The sequence below is a fragment of the Mustela nigripes genome, chromosome 14, assembly GCF_022355385.1.
Source record: "Mustela nigripes isolate SB6536 chromosome 14, MUSNIG.SB6536, whole genome shotgun sequence".
In the NCBI taxonomy this organism is placed as follows: domain Eukaryota; kingdom Metazoa; phylum Chordata; class Mammalia; order Carnivora; family Mustelidae; genus Mustela; species Mustela nigripes.
In genome coordinates this window covers 4,290,498-4,305,849 of record NC_081570.1, presented here as the reverse complement: position 1 = coordinate 4,305,849, position 15,352 = coordinate 4,290,498, and the positions used below count along the sequence as shown (strand labels likewise).

General features: G+C 47.4%; 1 protein-coding gene across 15 annotated transcripts in view; it reads right to left on the bottom strand.

Moving 5' to 3' along the window:
• The window catches only part of CAMTA1 (calmodulin binding transcription activator 1), an 822,863-nt gene that overhangs the window by 766,971 nt on the left and 40,540 nt on the right, over positions 1-15,352 (bottom strand). The window contains exon 4 of one of the 15 annotated variants that reach the window (XM_059374696.1): positions 12,713-12,739. The exons of the other annotated variants lie outside the window; for them this stretch is intronic. Within the exon in view, the coding sequence (XP_059230679.1) occupies positions 12,728-12,739 (12 nt within the window). The 3' untranslated portion in view covers positions 12,713-12,727. Of the gene's footprint in view, positions 1-12,712; positions 12,740-15,352 lie in introns of those variants that run through there. 15 annotated transcript variants of the gene reach the window in all.

The following is a 15,352-nucleotide window of genomic DNA, read 5'->3' as shown; positions in this document are numbered from 1 at the left end:
GCATCAGGCTCCAGAGCCAGCATCAGGCTCCAGAGCCAGCATCAGGCTCCAGAGCCAGCATCAGGCTCCAGAGCCAGCATGCTGGTCCGTCCGTCATACTCTAACCTTGCTCCCGACACCCCAGGAGCCCAGGCTGCACCGTGGCAGCCGCCTGTGGAGGGCACCAGAAGCCCACCAGGAGGAGCAGAGCTGCTCCCCAGCTTCAGCCAGGCCATCTCTACTTTGGTCTGTTTTACAGATTTAAGTTTCCCGTAAGTTTATGTTTGGGGGGAGAAAAAAATGGTTCAGCTGCTTAAAGAAATTTTTTCCGTTTGAAAACTGGCAGACCCTCCAGTTCCCAGGTCCTTTCATTCAGCTGAGAAACCAGGGAAAGACAGGGCCCCGAACGGCGAGCTCCTGTCTCCCTCCCCCTGCCTCCAAGCCCAGCACGACCCCGACACTCAGCACAGGGCAGGGATTCTGTAAACGACCAGCTAGTGGGCAGAAGAGGAGGGCTGAGAAGGAGCTGGGAAAGTGGCTTTCTCTCCCATCTCCATCTACCACCTGGACAACTCCTCATGGACGTTTCTGAGACTGCAGATTTGTTAGGACGTAGATTCAGCTCCTGTACGTCCTGTGTGGCTTGGCACATAGCGACCACAGGCCCTTCTGTGAGGAGGTCCTCTGGAGAGACACGTGGAAATTGTGTTTCTTCTTTTAAGGATACAAGTGTAGACAGATGCCTGGGGTAGAGGGTCAGGTGGGAGGACACTGACCAGCTCTAAGGTCACTCCCACCATCCTGGCCTCCAGTGTAAACTCCCTCCCCTTGAGTGTGGGCAGGAGGACCCACACCTGTGGACCTGAGAGTTGCTTCTATCAAACAGAACACAGCCACATGAAGGGACGCGGGTGACCACACGTGTGATTACATCACTGAAGACTGCAGCATTAGCCCTCTCTGTTCCCTGCTGGCTTTGAGTCAAGCGGCCATGTGAGGAAGGCGCAAAGAACACGGAGCTGATGGCTGTCTTTAGCTGATAACCAGCAAAAAACTGAGGCCCAGAGTCCAACAGCTCACCAGAAACGCCACGTGCCAACAACCCCATTAGCTAGGAAGAGGATCCTTCCACCATCAAGCCCTCAGATGAGAATCCTGGCCGACACCCTGACCAACGCCCTGAAGGCAGCCTCAGGAGACCTTAAAGCAGAAGGCCCAGCTAGGCCTTGCTGCACACCGGACCCACAAAGCCTGTGAGACAGGCTGTGAGACGCGGTGTTTAAAGGCACCAGCATACGGGAATACGGTCATGCAGCAAGAGATTACCGCGTGTACCAAAGACACAAACAGCCCCTTCCGTGGTCTTGCGGGGTGGGAAGAGCGAGGCAGCACGGAAGACCGGAAAGAGCATCAACTGCCGTGGGGTCAAGGGCCTGAGATGAGGCAGGAGACGGAGGGCGGCCAGGCGGGCCAAGAGTGCCGGCCATCTGTTTAAATTCACATCCGCACAACAGTGGAAAGCACTTGAGGAGTGTAAAGTGGGGGGAAAACATGACCTGATTCACATTTCACTATTTAAAAAGTTACCTCTGGCTGCCTCAGGGGAGTGAACGAGGGGAGGTTGGAGCGGAGGCAAGGGAGTGACACAGGAGGCTCGCGCAGGCGTCCGGGGAAGCAGTGCTGACGGTGGCCCTGGGACAGTGGAAGGGTCACCGTGAAGACGGAACCAGGTTCATGAACTTGAATGAGAAAAGAGCTGTACCCTATTTCACTAACCTCCAACTGAAACGCAGCACTGTATCTGACCGGGATTGCAGGCAACACGCCCCAGCACCAGCGGCTGTACCGACAGCGTCTGTACCTGCAGCGGCTGTACCTGCAGCGGCTGTACCTGCAGCGTGTAAACCTCGATGTTTCCATGCCGGTTACTGATGTCCTGACACAAAGTATCATTTGTGTGTATCGTTTCTTCAAATTTATGAGAGTCACAGACCCACCGCTAGAACCTGTTCTTTAAGAACATTTAAGGAGTATATATGCTGTCATATCACAAATCAGATCTGTGTTTTAGTAAGCTTTGATAACTATTTCAATACAATTGGTTTCCTTTGTAATCCCGTAAACGGTCTGCTTTGAGACATAACCCAAGAAGGTATCCACAGGCTTCTTTACTCTGCTGCAAAAAAAGTCCAAGAAAGCCCTGGGCAGGGGGCAGGGAGAGACACGGTACAGCCCGGTGCTGCACTCGATCTTGGGTGTGGGAGAGAGGGAGAGTAAGGATGACTAGAGAAGCAGCAGAGCTGGGGAAAGATCCAGAATTCAGCTGTGGACAAGCTACCTGAGGTGCCCATAAGCATCTGAGAAGGTGTCTGAGGAAAAGCCAGGGCCTGTAACTGGGGGCATTCGGATGTATCGCGAGCCATGTGGGTAGATGAGAATACCTCAGGACTGTGTGTAGTGTGAACAGACACTGAGGGCAGAGCCTGGGGGAACCTGACCCTTGAAAGGCTGGATGAGAAGAAAGATAGGCGTGGGGTGCTGAGAGGCAGGGGCCCAAGAGGAAGGAACGCCCAGAAAACGCTTGATCACAACCACAGAGAAGTGTCTGGAATAAGGAGGGCTGTGAAGAGGCTGCAGAGTGTTTGCTGGGTTTGGCAACTTGTATGATGCTGGAAAAGACGGGCAGTTTCGCTGGAGCAGGGGGTGGAGGGTGTAGACTGGAGCTGGAAGAAGAACCGGGTAAGTGAGCGCGCAGAGGAAATTTCTAATGTTAAGGATTTTAAAATCCCAAAGATGGAAAGGGAAGCCGGGGAAGCTGGGTTTTGTGGATCTTAAACTAGATGGGCTGGCAGAAATGGAGGGACCGAGGATGCAGGAGAACGCAGGAAGACTGCCGGACTGAAGTCCTAGGGGCAAGGTGCTGGCGTCCAGAGCTCCCGGGACCACAGGCTTCTGACAGAGGTTAGAAGCCTCGGGCTGACGGGGGGAAGGTCTGCAGTGAAGCAGCTTGGCAGCTGAGAGGTGGGGGTGGTGGTGATGGTAAAGGGGGTGGGCTGGCGAGAAACCCGTAGAAAGTAAGAAGTGGTCAGGGAGTCAGACCAGGCTTAGTGGGCGGAGAATCCTAGAGAACTGTGGGCACTGCTCAGTGCTCACTCGGTGATCAAGAAACGACAGAGACAGAAGTCTGACGCTTCACCCCGTCTTTCCCCAGCACCACTGAGCCGCTGGCGTGCGGCACACAGAGGCCAGGAGACGGGAAGGGTTCGCTGGGAACAGGGATTTGTCCAGGTGGGTGCGACAGGAGGAGAGAAGGCCAGGAGAGCGGAGGACATTTTAAGAGCATGATTACACACTGCGGACTCAGGAACTTAACCTGCAAGAGGAACACAAGGGAAAGAGGACGCCTGCGGACGGAGGTCCAGGGAAGGCCTGTCCAAGGAAGGGTGCGAGGCGCACTCCGGTCGCCCCCGAGGGACGTGAGGGGCGACGGCGCGGGGCCGTGGGTGAGGAGCAGGAGGAGCTCTGCCAACAAAAGGAAGCGCCGGCCTGCTCCAGGCGGCGGCCAAACAATGAGGTTAAGAGAGGGTCCATCAGCTGGCAGAGCACCCAAGAGCCCGAGAAGAGCAGCCTGCACAAACTCCGTGCCTCGCCTCCCGGACAGGACAGCCCGGACATACACAGCAGTTATGAGACGGGTCCTCCCGAATGCAAGCTCCACAGGACGGGCTCTGTTTGGTTTGTGCCTACTCTGCCCAGAGCCTACTGTTCAAGAAGCACTACTGCGTGCGAATGTTCTCAAAACACAGTGGAGTGCGGGAGGAAACGGAGGCAGGAAAGGGCTGCGCTCGGCGCTGCAGGGAGGTCGTGCTCTCCCCCATGGCTCCGGGCCAGACCACTGTGGGTCCACGAGGAATGAAGGGCAGATGTTCTACACGGACTTCGGAGATCTGGCCAACAAGGTGGCGGGGTAGGGACCCTGCAGCAGCTGCTGACCAACATCCTGAGCACTGACCCGGGCGCACGCAGACGAGTCATCAGTACGTTCTGCTTGACTGTAAATAACCACACTAATTCTTCTTTCAGGTGTCACCAACTCTGTAAACCGTGTCTTGGTCTCAATCTAGGTTCTTGACTCAGGTAACCCACCCCACCTGACACCAGACTCCGCCTCTTAAGTACACGTCTTCCCTGAACCTCTGCACCAAAGAGGGCTCCCACTTCACTCTCTTAGAGCTGTGCTCTGTGCAATGCTTGTGAACTGAGCCATAAGTCCCTTTCCTTCACAGCAAAACTCCCATCAGAAATCACTAACACCGGGCGCCTGGGTGGCTTAGTCGTTAAGTGCCTGCCTTTGGCTCAGGTCATGATCCCAGAGTCCTGGGATCAAGCACCGCATCAGGCTCCCTGCTTGGCGGGAAGCCTGCTTCACCCTCTCCCACCTCCCCTGCTTGTATTCCCGCTCTCACGGTCTCTGTCAAATGGAGAAAAAAAAAAAAAAAAAAAAAAGTCACTAACACTTGCAGGCCCCACATCCTCACCCATTCATCCTTCTCCCCAACTCCAGTGGGGCCTCCACAGCCACCACACCACTGAAACCATCCATCAAGGTCACTAAGAGCTTCCAGGTGCCCAAATCCAATGGCGGCTTCATCCTCATTTTACCTGACTTCTCAGTAACCTGTGACTATACCTTCTGTGGCAGGAAGATTAGCACCCCCAAAAGATAGCCACATCCTAATCTCCAGAACCTGGAAATATGCTGTGTTACATGGCAAAGTTGCAGGTAGAATTAAGACTTAAGGTTGCTAATCAGCTGAGCTTAAAACAGGGAGATTATCCTGAATTATCCGATGGAACCAATATAATCGTAAGAGTCCCTAAAACTGGAAGTGGACACAGGAGAGGTCAGAGTTCGGAGCCATGGACGTGGGGTCAGAGATACACTCTGTGGATGGCTCTGAAGACAGAGGAAGGGGCCGCAGCCAAGGTACGTGGGCAGCCGCCAGAAGGTAGCACACACAAGGAAGCACTCTCCTCCAGGACTTCCAGTGCCAACCACAGCCCTGCCCGCACTGTGACTTTAGCCCAGTGAGCCCCAGGTCAGATGTGTGACCTACAGGTAACTTGAAGATAATAAATCTATGCTGTGTTAAGCCCCCAAGTTTGCGGTAATTTGTTACAGCAGCAGAAAGAAAACTGATACAACCTCCTGGAAACACATTCTTCTCTGGGCTTCCATCTCACACTGGTGTGGTTTCCCACCACTCGGGGGCTCTGCTGCCTCCTCCTGCTCCACTCAGGGCTTATCTCATCCCTTCTCCTAAATATCTTTTGCCCCCAGGGTGATCTCATCTAGTGTAATGGCTCTCCAATTTATCTCTCCAGACAGGACCTCTCGCAGACTCCCAGACAGCTGCCTACTCAATGCTGCCACCTCAGTGTCTAACAGACATCACAAAATCAGTGCCTCCCGAAGAACACTCTCCACCCACCCCACCTCCCCCAGTCATCTCTGTCTCCGTCGTGAGCACCAGCACCAAGGTCGGGCCTGAGGCCACAAACTAGGAATGGTTCCTGACTTCTTTCTCCTACCTCCCACGTCCAGTCCCCCGAGTCCTAACACCTCCACCTCCAAAACACATCGCGCTTCTCAGCCTCACTCTGACCACGAGCGCCCGTTACTGCACCAGCCTCCTCGCGGCTCTTTCGGCTTCCCCTGTTGGCCACAGGGCGGCCAGAGAAGACTTTGGAAATAAAAAATCCATATAATATGCCACTCTCTTCCTGAGAGCTTATCCTCCAATGACTGTTACTCTTAAAATAAAATTCCAAACCTTATGCCTACCAGACTCTTTGAGAACTACTCTCTGCCCACCTTGGCCATCTCACCTCCAGACGTCCTCTCTGCTCCTCAAACCAAATGCACTCCTGCCGCAGGGCCTTCAGAGTTGGCTCTTGCCTCGCCTAAAATAAAATGTTCTTCCTCGAGATTCTCAAGCAGCTAGCCCCCTTTCATCATTCAGATCTCAGCTCAAAAGTCACTTCCTAAGAAAGTCAAACCACCCAACCAAAGGACTCATACCTTGTACCCTATTTTCTTCTTAGCACTCACTGAAATTCTTGTCGCCTTGTTTACTTAGGTATTGTCTCTCCCTCTAAACTATAAACTCCACGAGAACAGGAACATGATCCTCAACTGCACCTGGCACAAATGAGGCCCTCAAACACGCCGCTAAGCATAACTGACAGCACGAGACGCAACGGAACACTAACACGCAGTCAATAACACAATGCCATGGGTCACCATCAGAAGAAGCCCTAAGATAGACACAATCTATTCAGAAAAAGATTACAAAACCTCGTGCCCAGTAAACCTAGTCTGAGTTAATGAATAAAATGTACAGCCACATCAGCACAGAAAAATGTCTGCAGAGACTTCTATCAAAAAGTCAACTTTTGGGGGCACCTGGGTGGCTCAGTGGGTTAAAGGCTCTGCCTTCGGCTCAGGTCATGATCTCAGGGTCCTGGGACCAAGCCCTGCATCAGGCTTTCTGCTCAGCAGGGAGCCTTCTTCTGCCTCTCTGCCTACTTGTGGTCTCTGTCAAATAAATAAATAAAATCTTTAAAAAAAAAAATAAGTCAACTTTTGGGGTGCCTGGGTGGCTCAGTGATTAAAGCCTCTGCTTTCGGCTCAGGTCATGATCCCAGGTCCTGGGATCGAGCCCCACATCAGGCTCTCTGCTTCGCATGGAGCCTGCTTCCTCCTCTCTCTCTCTCTGCCTACTTGTGATCTCTGTCTGTTGAATAAATAAATAAAGTCTTTTTAAAAAAAGGCAATTTTCTTTCTGATGGTAGACTGTGGGGTGACCTTTCTACATGGGCCGTACTGTGCAAATTAGCTGCCGGGGGGGCGGGGGGGGACGGCAGCGGGAGGGTCCTCCCTCTCCCTGGTTTCATTTCCCATATGGCCACAGTCTTGGCTTCCTGCCTCACCTTCCCTCCCGTGCTGGTCAGACTGACTGACTTATCTGCCTGCTAATTTTGACATAAGGACTGAGTGTGCTTGCCTTGACCCTTCTTTCTATGGATTTGGGGACCCATGGGCAAGCAGGGAGCACCCATTCTGCTCTTCTCCACGTTACAACTTTTTTAGGGGTAGCTCCCATGAATTGGTTTGTCACTACTAGTGACTACTACTAGCCCAGACTGTAGAATCAGAGACAAAGTATTAGCAGCACACTTGAGTAGCAAACCTAAGCACTGTCTGTTGGTCACTAAACAGCCACTACGTGCCAGGTACTGTTTCAAACTCTTCGGATCCAACAGTAAACAGAACAGATGAAGATTCCTGTCCACCTAGACCTCATAGTCCAGCAGGAGCACCCAGATGATACACAAGAAAAATAAGTAAATTAACAGTATAGTAGATGATGTTACATTAGATGACATTACATGCTAATTCTAAAACACATCTCACCATCTTCATTTATGAAATAAAAAATACATAATCACTCCACAGCAGGCTCTCTGAACTGCTGGAGAAATGGTCTATTAAAAATTACTGGAAAATGCATAAATATAAAAATTTTGATTAATAATGATTAAAGCGTCTAACAAAATTGATTCTTAAATGGAACAATTAGAGTTAGGAAGTTGAAATGTTGTTCAACAGTACAAAAATAAAATAAAAACCTAGTATGCAAATTAACAACTGTCTTCTGATGCCGGGAAAGGCGTGTCTGTCACTACGTGGTTTAAAGATAGGAAAAATGGAAAATGACTCTACTCTGACCTCAATTTTATAGATCCTGCTTAATTTCAAGCTATTTTAATGTATCCTTTCTCAGAAATGGGAAGTAAATGCCATTGCCCCTTTCTGTCAAATCTTAACTTTTAAAAACACAAATATATTGGGGCGTCTGGGTGGCTCAGTCATTAAGTGTCTGCCTTTGGATCAGGTGTGATCCCAGGATCCTGGGATTGAGCTCCACGTGGGGCTCCCTGCTCAGTGGGAAGCCTGCTTCTCCCTCTCTCACTCCCCCTGCTTCTGTTCCCTCTCTCACTATGTCTCTCTAGATAGATAGATAAATAAATAAAATTTTTTTTTAATTTTATTTATTTATTTATTTGACACAGAGAGAGAGAGAGAGAGACAGTGAGAGAGGGAACACAAGCAGGGGAAGTGGGAGAGGGAGAAGCAGGCTTCCCGCAGAGCAGGGAGCCCGATGCGGGGCTCGATCCCAGGACCCTGAGATCATGACCTGAGCCAAAGGCAGACGCCCAACGACTGAGCCACCCAGGTGCCCCTATAAAATCTTTTTTTTATAAAAAAAAGGTAAATATATTTAAGTGTTTTCTCCCCTTCTCTTCTGAGAAAGCAGCTCTGGCAGCCCTTTCTAAATAAGATCCCAGCTTCCAAGAAGAGAGCATTGGTCTTGGCCAACTTCTCTGAACAGGCCCTGTCTCCCACCCAGAACATGAAGAGGGTGTGTGGCCTTTCCGACTTTGTCCTTGACCTCTGTGTTGGGCCTTTCCTCCCTCCCTAAAGTGCTACACACCCTTTCTCTTTAAAAGCCAATTTCTTCAGGCCTGAGTTACACACAGAATGTGGTCCCTCAGGGGAAATTCTCAAAAGGCTTTTGGTCACTGAAGACCCACTACTTGCCAAGTACTGTTTCAAGCTCTTCCGACCCATCAGTAAACACAGCAGATGTCTACTCTGCAGATGCTAAGCCTTTTAAAAAAAAAAAAAAAAATCACAGAACTAATAAGCAATTATAGAAAAGTCTATTGCCTTCCAATATACTAGTAATGAACAAGTGGAATTTAAATTTTAAAATAAAATCTTAGCATCCCCCAAAAATGAAATAACTAGGCATAAATCTAACAAAAGAAGTATATAATCTAATGAGAAAAAATACAAAACTCTGATGAATGATATCAAAACATGTAAACAAACAGAGAGATAGTCCATGTTCACAGATAGGGAGACTTAATACTGTCAAGAAGTCAGTTCTCAACTTGATCTATAGATCCAATGTAATCCCAACCTAAATCCCAGCACATTATTTTGTGGATAGCAACAAAATGACTCTGAAGTTTAAACAGAGAGGACAAAGACCCAGAATAGCTGAGTCAATACTAAATGACAAGAACAGAGTCAGAGAAATGACACTACCCAACTTCAAGACTTACTATAAAGCTACAGTAATCAAGACAATGTGGTATCATCAAAAGAGACAAATCAATGGAACAGAACAGAAAGCCCAGAGACAGACCCACATAAATACAGTCAACTCATCTTCGACAAAGGAGGAAAGGCAATACCATGGAGCAAAGACCATCTTTTCAACAAATGGCGTTGGAACAACTGGCCATCCACAGGCAAAAAAAAGAAAAAAGAATCTAGATCTACATCCTTTACAAATCAAATAAAAAATGGACCCAGACCTAAATGTAAAATGCAAAACCATAAAACTCCTGGAAGAAAACACAGGAGGAAACCCACCTGGCCTTGGGGGTAGCACTACTGTACTAAAGGTGGGATCCATGAAAGAAATGATTGATAAGCCAGAGTTAATAAAAATAAAAAACCTCTGCCCTGTGAAAGACAATGTCAAGAGAATGACTGGGAGAAAATACTTGCAAAAGCACATCCCCTAAAGGACTGTTGTCCAAAGTTACAGAAAACGCTTCACACTCAACAATAAGAAAGCAAACAACCTAATTAAATGGGCCAAAGACTTCAAAAGATCAAAGAGAGATCTAGATGGCAGAGGAGTATGTGAAAAGAGGCTCCATTTACCCATCTTCAGGGAAGTTAAAACAACAACAAGATCACTACACAACTATCGAAAGGGGCAATATCCAGAACACCAGCACCACCAAATGCCGGGAGAATGTGGAGCCACAGGGACTGTCACTGTTGCTGGCAGGAACACCACCAGTACAGATACTTTGGAAGACAGTTTGACAGCTTCTTATAAAACTAATCATACTCTTACCATAAAATGCACCAATTCCACTCCTGGGTATTTACTTCAAGGAGCTGAAAACCTCTGCCCACCCAAATTCCTGCACACAGATGCTTACACCAGCTTTATTCGTAACTGTCAAAAGTTGGAAGCAACCAAAATGTCCTTCAGTAGATGAAAAGAAAACCATGGTCGTCCATCCAGACAATGGAGTGTTAGTCATCACTACAAAGAAATGAGCTACCAAGTCATGAAAAGACAACTATCTTAACAACAAGAGTGACCCATAATGTAAACTAGGGACTCTGGGTGGTGCTGACGCGTCAACGCAGGTTCATCAATTGCAAAAAGGATTCCAGTCTGGTGGAGGGGCACTGGGTGTCAGCAAGACTATGCATGTTTGGGGGCACAGGTTGTACGGCAACCCTGTGTACCTTCCTCTCAGTTTGCTATCAACCTGCAGCTGCTCTAAAAAAAATTAAACCTTAATTAAGAAAAAACAAAAGTCAACAGAACAAGTTAAATGCATGGCCTGAATTCAAGTGCTCCCGCTGCAGCGTCTCTGGAGGCCAACCCCCTCCGTCACTGCTCCCTCTGACTTCAGGCACAAGGGTCTCTACTTTCTAGCCCAGGTCAAGCTACTTTTAGGCTTCCTATTCTCTTGGACATGGAAACTTCTTTTTCTTCCCACAAACTCCTCTGAAATCACAGGAAAATGAACTTAAGGCAAAATGAAGCTTGCCTCAGAATTCCACCCTGGTTCTATCACAGCTGCCCTACAAACAAGGATGGGTGTGCACCCACGCCACAGTGCACGCATGTGCACGTGTGCGTTCACACACACACACCTGTTCAGTCCTGTCCAATTCCCCAGAGCCCCAGCTCCTCCTCCCCTCCTTTCTCCCCAAATGTAAACAACAGGTTCTGTAAGCTTTACATTTATTTCAACTCTAACACCCTTCGTCAGACCAGAGAACACACAAGAATACGAGAAAGCCTCATGAAATCCACACATCCTGCCCATATATTCTCCCTTACAGAGAAAACACTCTCCCAAACACAAATTTATCTTCATCACATCCACCCCAGCCCATCTGTGGTTTCTCAGCCATCTAGAAAGGACGCCTTTGTATGTGTTTTTCTTTTCCATTTTTTCCAGCTTTTTTAAAAGCATTTAAACTGGAAAACTTAGGTTATATTTTAGGAACGTCTCTTAAAATCTCCAAGAGAACTTCATAGTTACCAAGATAACAGAACTTATCATTAGAAACATACGGAAGGTAGGCTTAACAAGACAGGAAGGTGGGCAGACAGGTATGTAGGTAAGTAGGCGGCCACGATGGTCACCTTTAGGGTTCTGCTGTTTTCAGCTATTTGGGCCAAATGGAGATGGGAAAGAAAGGGGGAGTGGAGAAGATTCCTCATGCTAGCTTTTCAAAACAAGGTCACAAAAATTAGGATATGCCTCCACACACCCCTACCATCACCCATACTTTAAAGGGGTTCTCTAATATAACAAGACATTAACCAATACTTTATTAAATACCAAAAAACTAACTGCATTCTCTTACTTCTAAGTATATGAGAAGACCCTAGAAAGCTCAAATGTACCCCACATAGCCAAAGTATATCAAAATATACCTGAACGACAAAAGGGTAGCAAAGCTGAGACTGAAGTCAGGTGACTTAAGAATACGCTTCTAAGGGCCTGAGAGTCTTCATCTAGAGAAGTTTCACGAGGAACCTGTTAAAAATACACATTCTTGGGCCCCACCCCAGACCTATTGGCGCAGAAACTCTGGGGGTGCAGCCCAGCAGTCTGTGTTTTAACAAGCCCCTCCAGGTGATTCGGACACCAGCTCAGCTTGAAAGCCAGTGAGCTAAAAAGAATGCCTCGCTTTCCACACATCTTTCCCTTTTCCAATCTCAGCTGATTTCCCGCAGGGCTCCGCTTCTCCTCATGCAAAGTCACGGCCACAGAGTCTCCCACCATTACCAGAAAGAGAGGGACACTGCATCCCCAAGTCACCCACTAAGGGGAGTTTGCAGGGCACACAGTTTCAGTTTTCAACCGAAAACTCTCCCCAAGCCCTCTTCTTCTCTCAGAAAAACAAGGCCCCAGCTGGATCCTCGCCGGCACTTGAACATTCTAAAAACAATCTCAGGACACAGAGCTCTGTGTTAAGATCTGGACAAAAAGACAATCGACTCTGATTTCAGCTCCAGCTCCACACAGGTATAGAAACTTAGAGGAGATATCAAAGAAGAACCCTGAGTCCCCTAAAAAGAGGCTGGCCGCCCCTTGATGGGGCTGACTCTGCCAAGTCCGGAGAGATGGAGAACCCGAGCTGCTGGGGTAATGAAAATGTTCCAGAATTACATGACAGTGATGGTCGCGAGACTGTACTAACAACCACTGAATCACAGACTTTAAAAATAAAAACAAAGGATGATTAACAGCAAAAAATGAACACACACACAGCCCAGCTGGACCCGAACCTGCCCTGAATGCCCTGTGCTCCCTAACAGCTCTGAAAGCAACAGTGATTTAGCCTCCAAAACTGGAGGAGGGGGCTTACGCCACCTCTCTAAAGACCACTGAGCACAATCACGGCAGACTCAGACTCAGGACATGGGTGGCTTACCTAGCTAGCACTCAGCGGACTGGTGGCAGAGCCAAGACGAGACAGAGCCAGTTCCTGATTGCCAGCTGTGTGCGCCTTCCAAGATCTCAGTGGTCCTTGAGTTCACTATGAAAGTTCTCACTTCACATCTTAATTTATAACCTGAAAAATAAAACCTATAACCAATTTTCTAACACACAGACCCACTGCTCATCTATGGGCTATGATTACAACCACCTGGAAACTTGTTTAAAGTTGTTCTCGGACTAATGAGAAAATCCAGAAGTCAACTTCAGACTAAATCATGTATTTGCACCAAGGTCTGACAAGAGACTTACAGAAATGCCTGCTAAGCCAAAATCAGTTTCTAAATAGTTCAATGGGGAGAGGGGTGGGATCACCGCAGGGCACAGGACAGTGTCCTGAGCCAAATTCAAAAGACCCTGCCTGAGAACAGTCACTGTTACATTCACGTTACAAGAGACAATTTGGTTTTGGCAAAACATCATCCATCCCACTTATTAATGTTGTTAACATAAATTTTATTAATTTTCTACCCTTTTTTATGTAAAATATATACATTTGAGTCTTATATCTACATAAGAAATCCCAACAGCTCAGAAATATATACTGAGTTTTTGTATTTTTACATATTTCATTCATTCAACAAATATTTACTGAAAACTGACTCTGGGCCAACTATTCTTCCAAGTGCTCTGTTCTTAAGTAACACAATGTAATAAAAACCACTGGGGGCAAAACTCAGGCAGGTCCAAAGGAATTTTCGTCCAGAATTTCTTTCTGGGGCGCCTGGGTAGCTCAGTGGGTTAAAGCCTCTCTGCCTTCGGCTCAGGTCATGGTCCCAGGGTCCTGGGATCGAGCCCCACATCGAGCTCTCTGCTCAGCAGGGAGCCTGCTTCCCTTCCTCTCTCTCTCTCCGCCTGCCTCTCTGCCTACTTGTGATCTGTCAAATAAATAAATTTTAAAAAAAAATTTTTTTTCTTTAGTATCTTATTCAAACGTTATGAACCTTACTCTACTCTCTGCAGGTAAGATCTGCTTCTTCTCCAGCTGCTCCTCGGGGCTAAACCCGCTTGTCTTGACCTCTCCTCGCCTGTCTTCCCCCAGAGATGCAGAAGGACATCCGCCCCCAGCATTTCAACACAGCCACTCTCCGTCTGCTACCACCACGGCTAAAATGACACAGGCTCTGATGACAGGTGCATGCTCATTGGGACTTCAGTATCCGTTTACCTAACCTCATACTACTCAGTGAAACAGACGGGTTATAGTTAACCCAACTGCTACAAGATCATCACACTTAGTTTGAAATCTGGTTCCATACACTGTATTCAAAAATCAAATGGCATCCCTCTTAAAACCTGGCTCTCTGTGGTGCTGTTCGTATCTGCACTTTCCTACCTGCGCCTGAACCAGGAGAGCCCCCGCCTGGACTCTGAGAATCACCTGGGACCATTCAAACCATTATCAATGGCCAAAGCTACACAAAACAAAGGCCAATCTCAGGGTTAACTAACCTTCTGAGTCATCAAGGCCAAACACCTCACTCACCTTCACAACACTAATACTTTTCGGTTTAGCTTGCGTGGTGGAAATCTGCAGAGTGCTAAATGATTATCCCCCCCAAAATGTGGGTCTGTCTTTCAAAATGAGAACATATAAATGCACTAGAAAAACCAATCATTGAAAAGAATCACAACCCTTGAAACTATGACTCTGTAAGGTATACCAAGGAAAAAACACAAAAAAACACTCAAGAATCTATGCCTACACACACACACACACACACAATGACTAAAGAAATTTTGAAAAAGGCAGAAGTATTCAGGCATTAAAAAGGCAAAGTCTCTCCCTATAAAAAACATTTCACTTAGGAGTTCTTTCCTTCCGGTTCTTTGGCACGACTTAGACTGTACCAGTGGAGAGATACACGTGCTCTACACAGACAGGTTTCCCATTAAAAAAAGATGCATTTAATATGAAAATCTCTGAAGCTATCACCAACTGAAAACTTTTGATGCAACTTTCTTTACGATCAGTACAAACTAGAATTCTCATTTGTTTACTTCCTCCAGAGAAACTTTATATTAGAGGAAAAACAAAGAGCACTAACAGTTCAAAAACAGCCGCACACAGAAGTGACTGGAACACTGAAGCAGAACATTTTCGCTATAAAGGCTTGTCGGTGTGGTTTCAGCTCAGCTTCGGAAGAACGCCGTCTGAAATCCAGATCCAGTGACTGCGGGGGGATGCAGTAGCTGTATTTTAAGTCAAACAGCTAATTAATGGCTAAACAAAAGAATTTCGGTCTGGACAACATACATGGAGTACTAATATGTGTAATTATGAATAGTCATTTGTGCAATCAGAAAGTTGCATTAGCATAATTATTTCTGGCTCTGGGCCTTAAAAATATTAACTTAAAATGCAGAAACCTTCTAACAGTTCACCTAATGAAGACGTGAATGCCAGACTGATTATGGAGTAAGAGCTGGTTCTTCAACAATTCTGCTCTGTTTAATACGTTCTTTCTCTCCTGCCCTGGATATAAAAATCAAGCCTAACCCTCAAGTTACACACAGGTTCAAAATTTCTACTTTTAATATTTTTTCATTATCCAGAGCCTACACATTAATATTCATTAAGAACAAAACTACTGGGCGCCTGGGTGGCTCAGTGGGTTAAGCCGCTGCCTTCGGCTCAGGTCATGATCTCAGGGTCCTGGGATCGAGTCCCGCATCGGGCTTTCTGCTC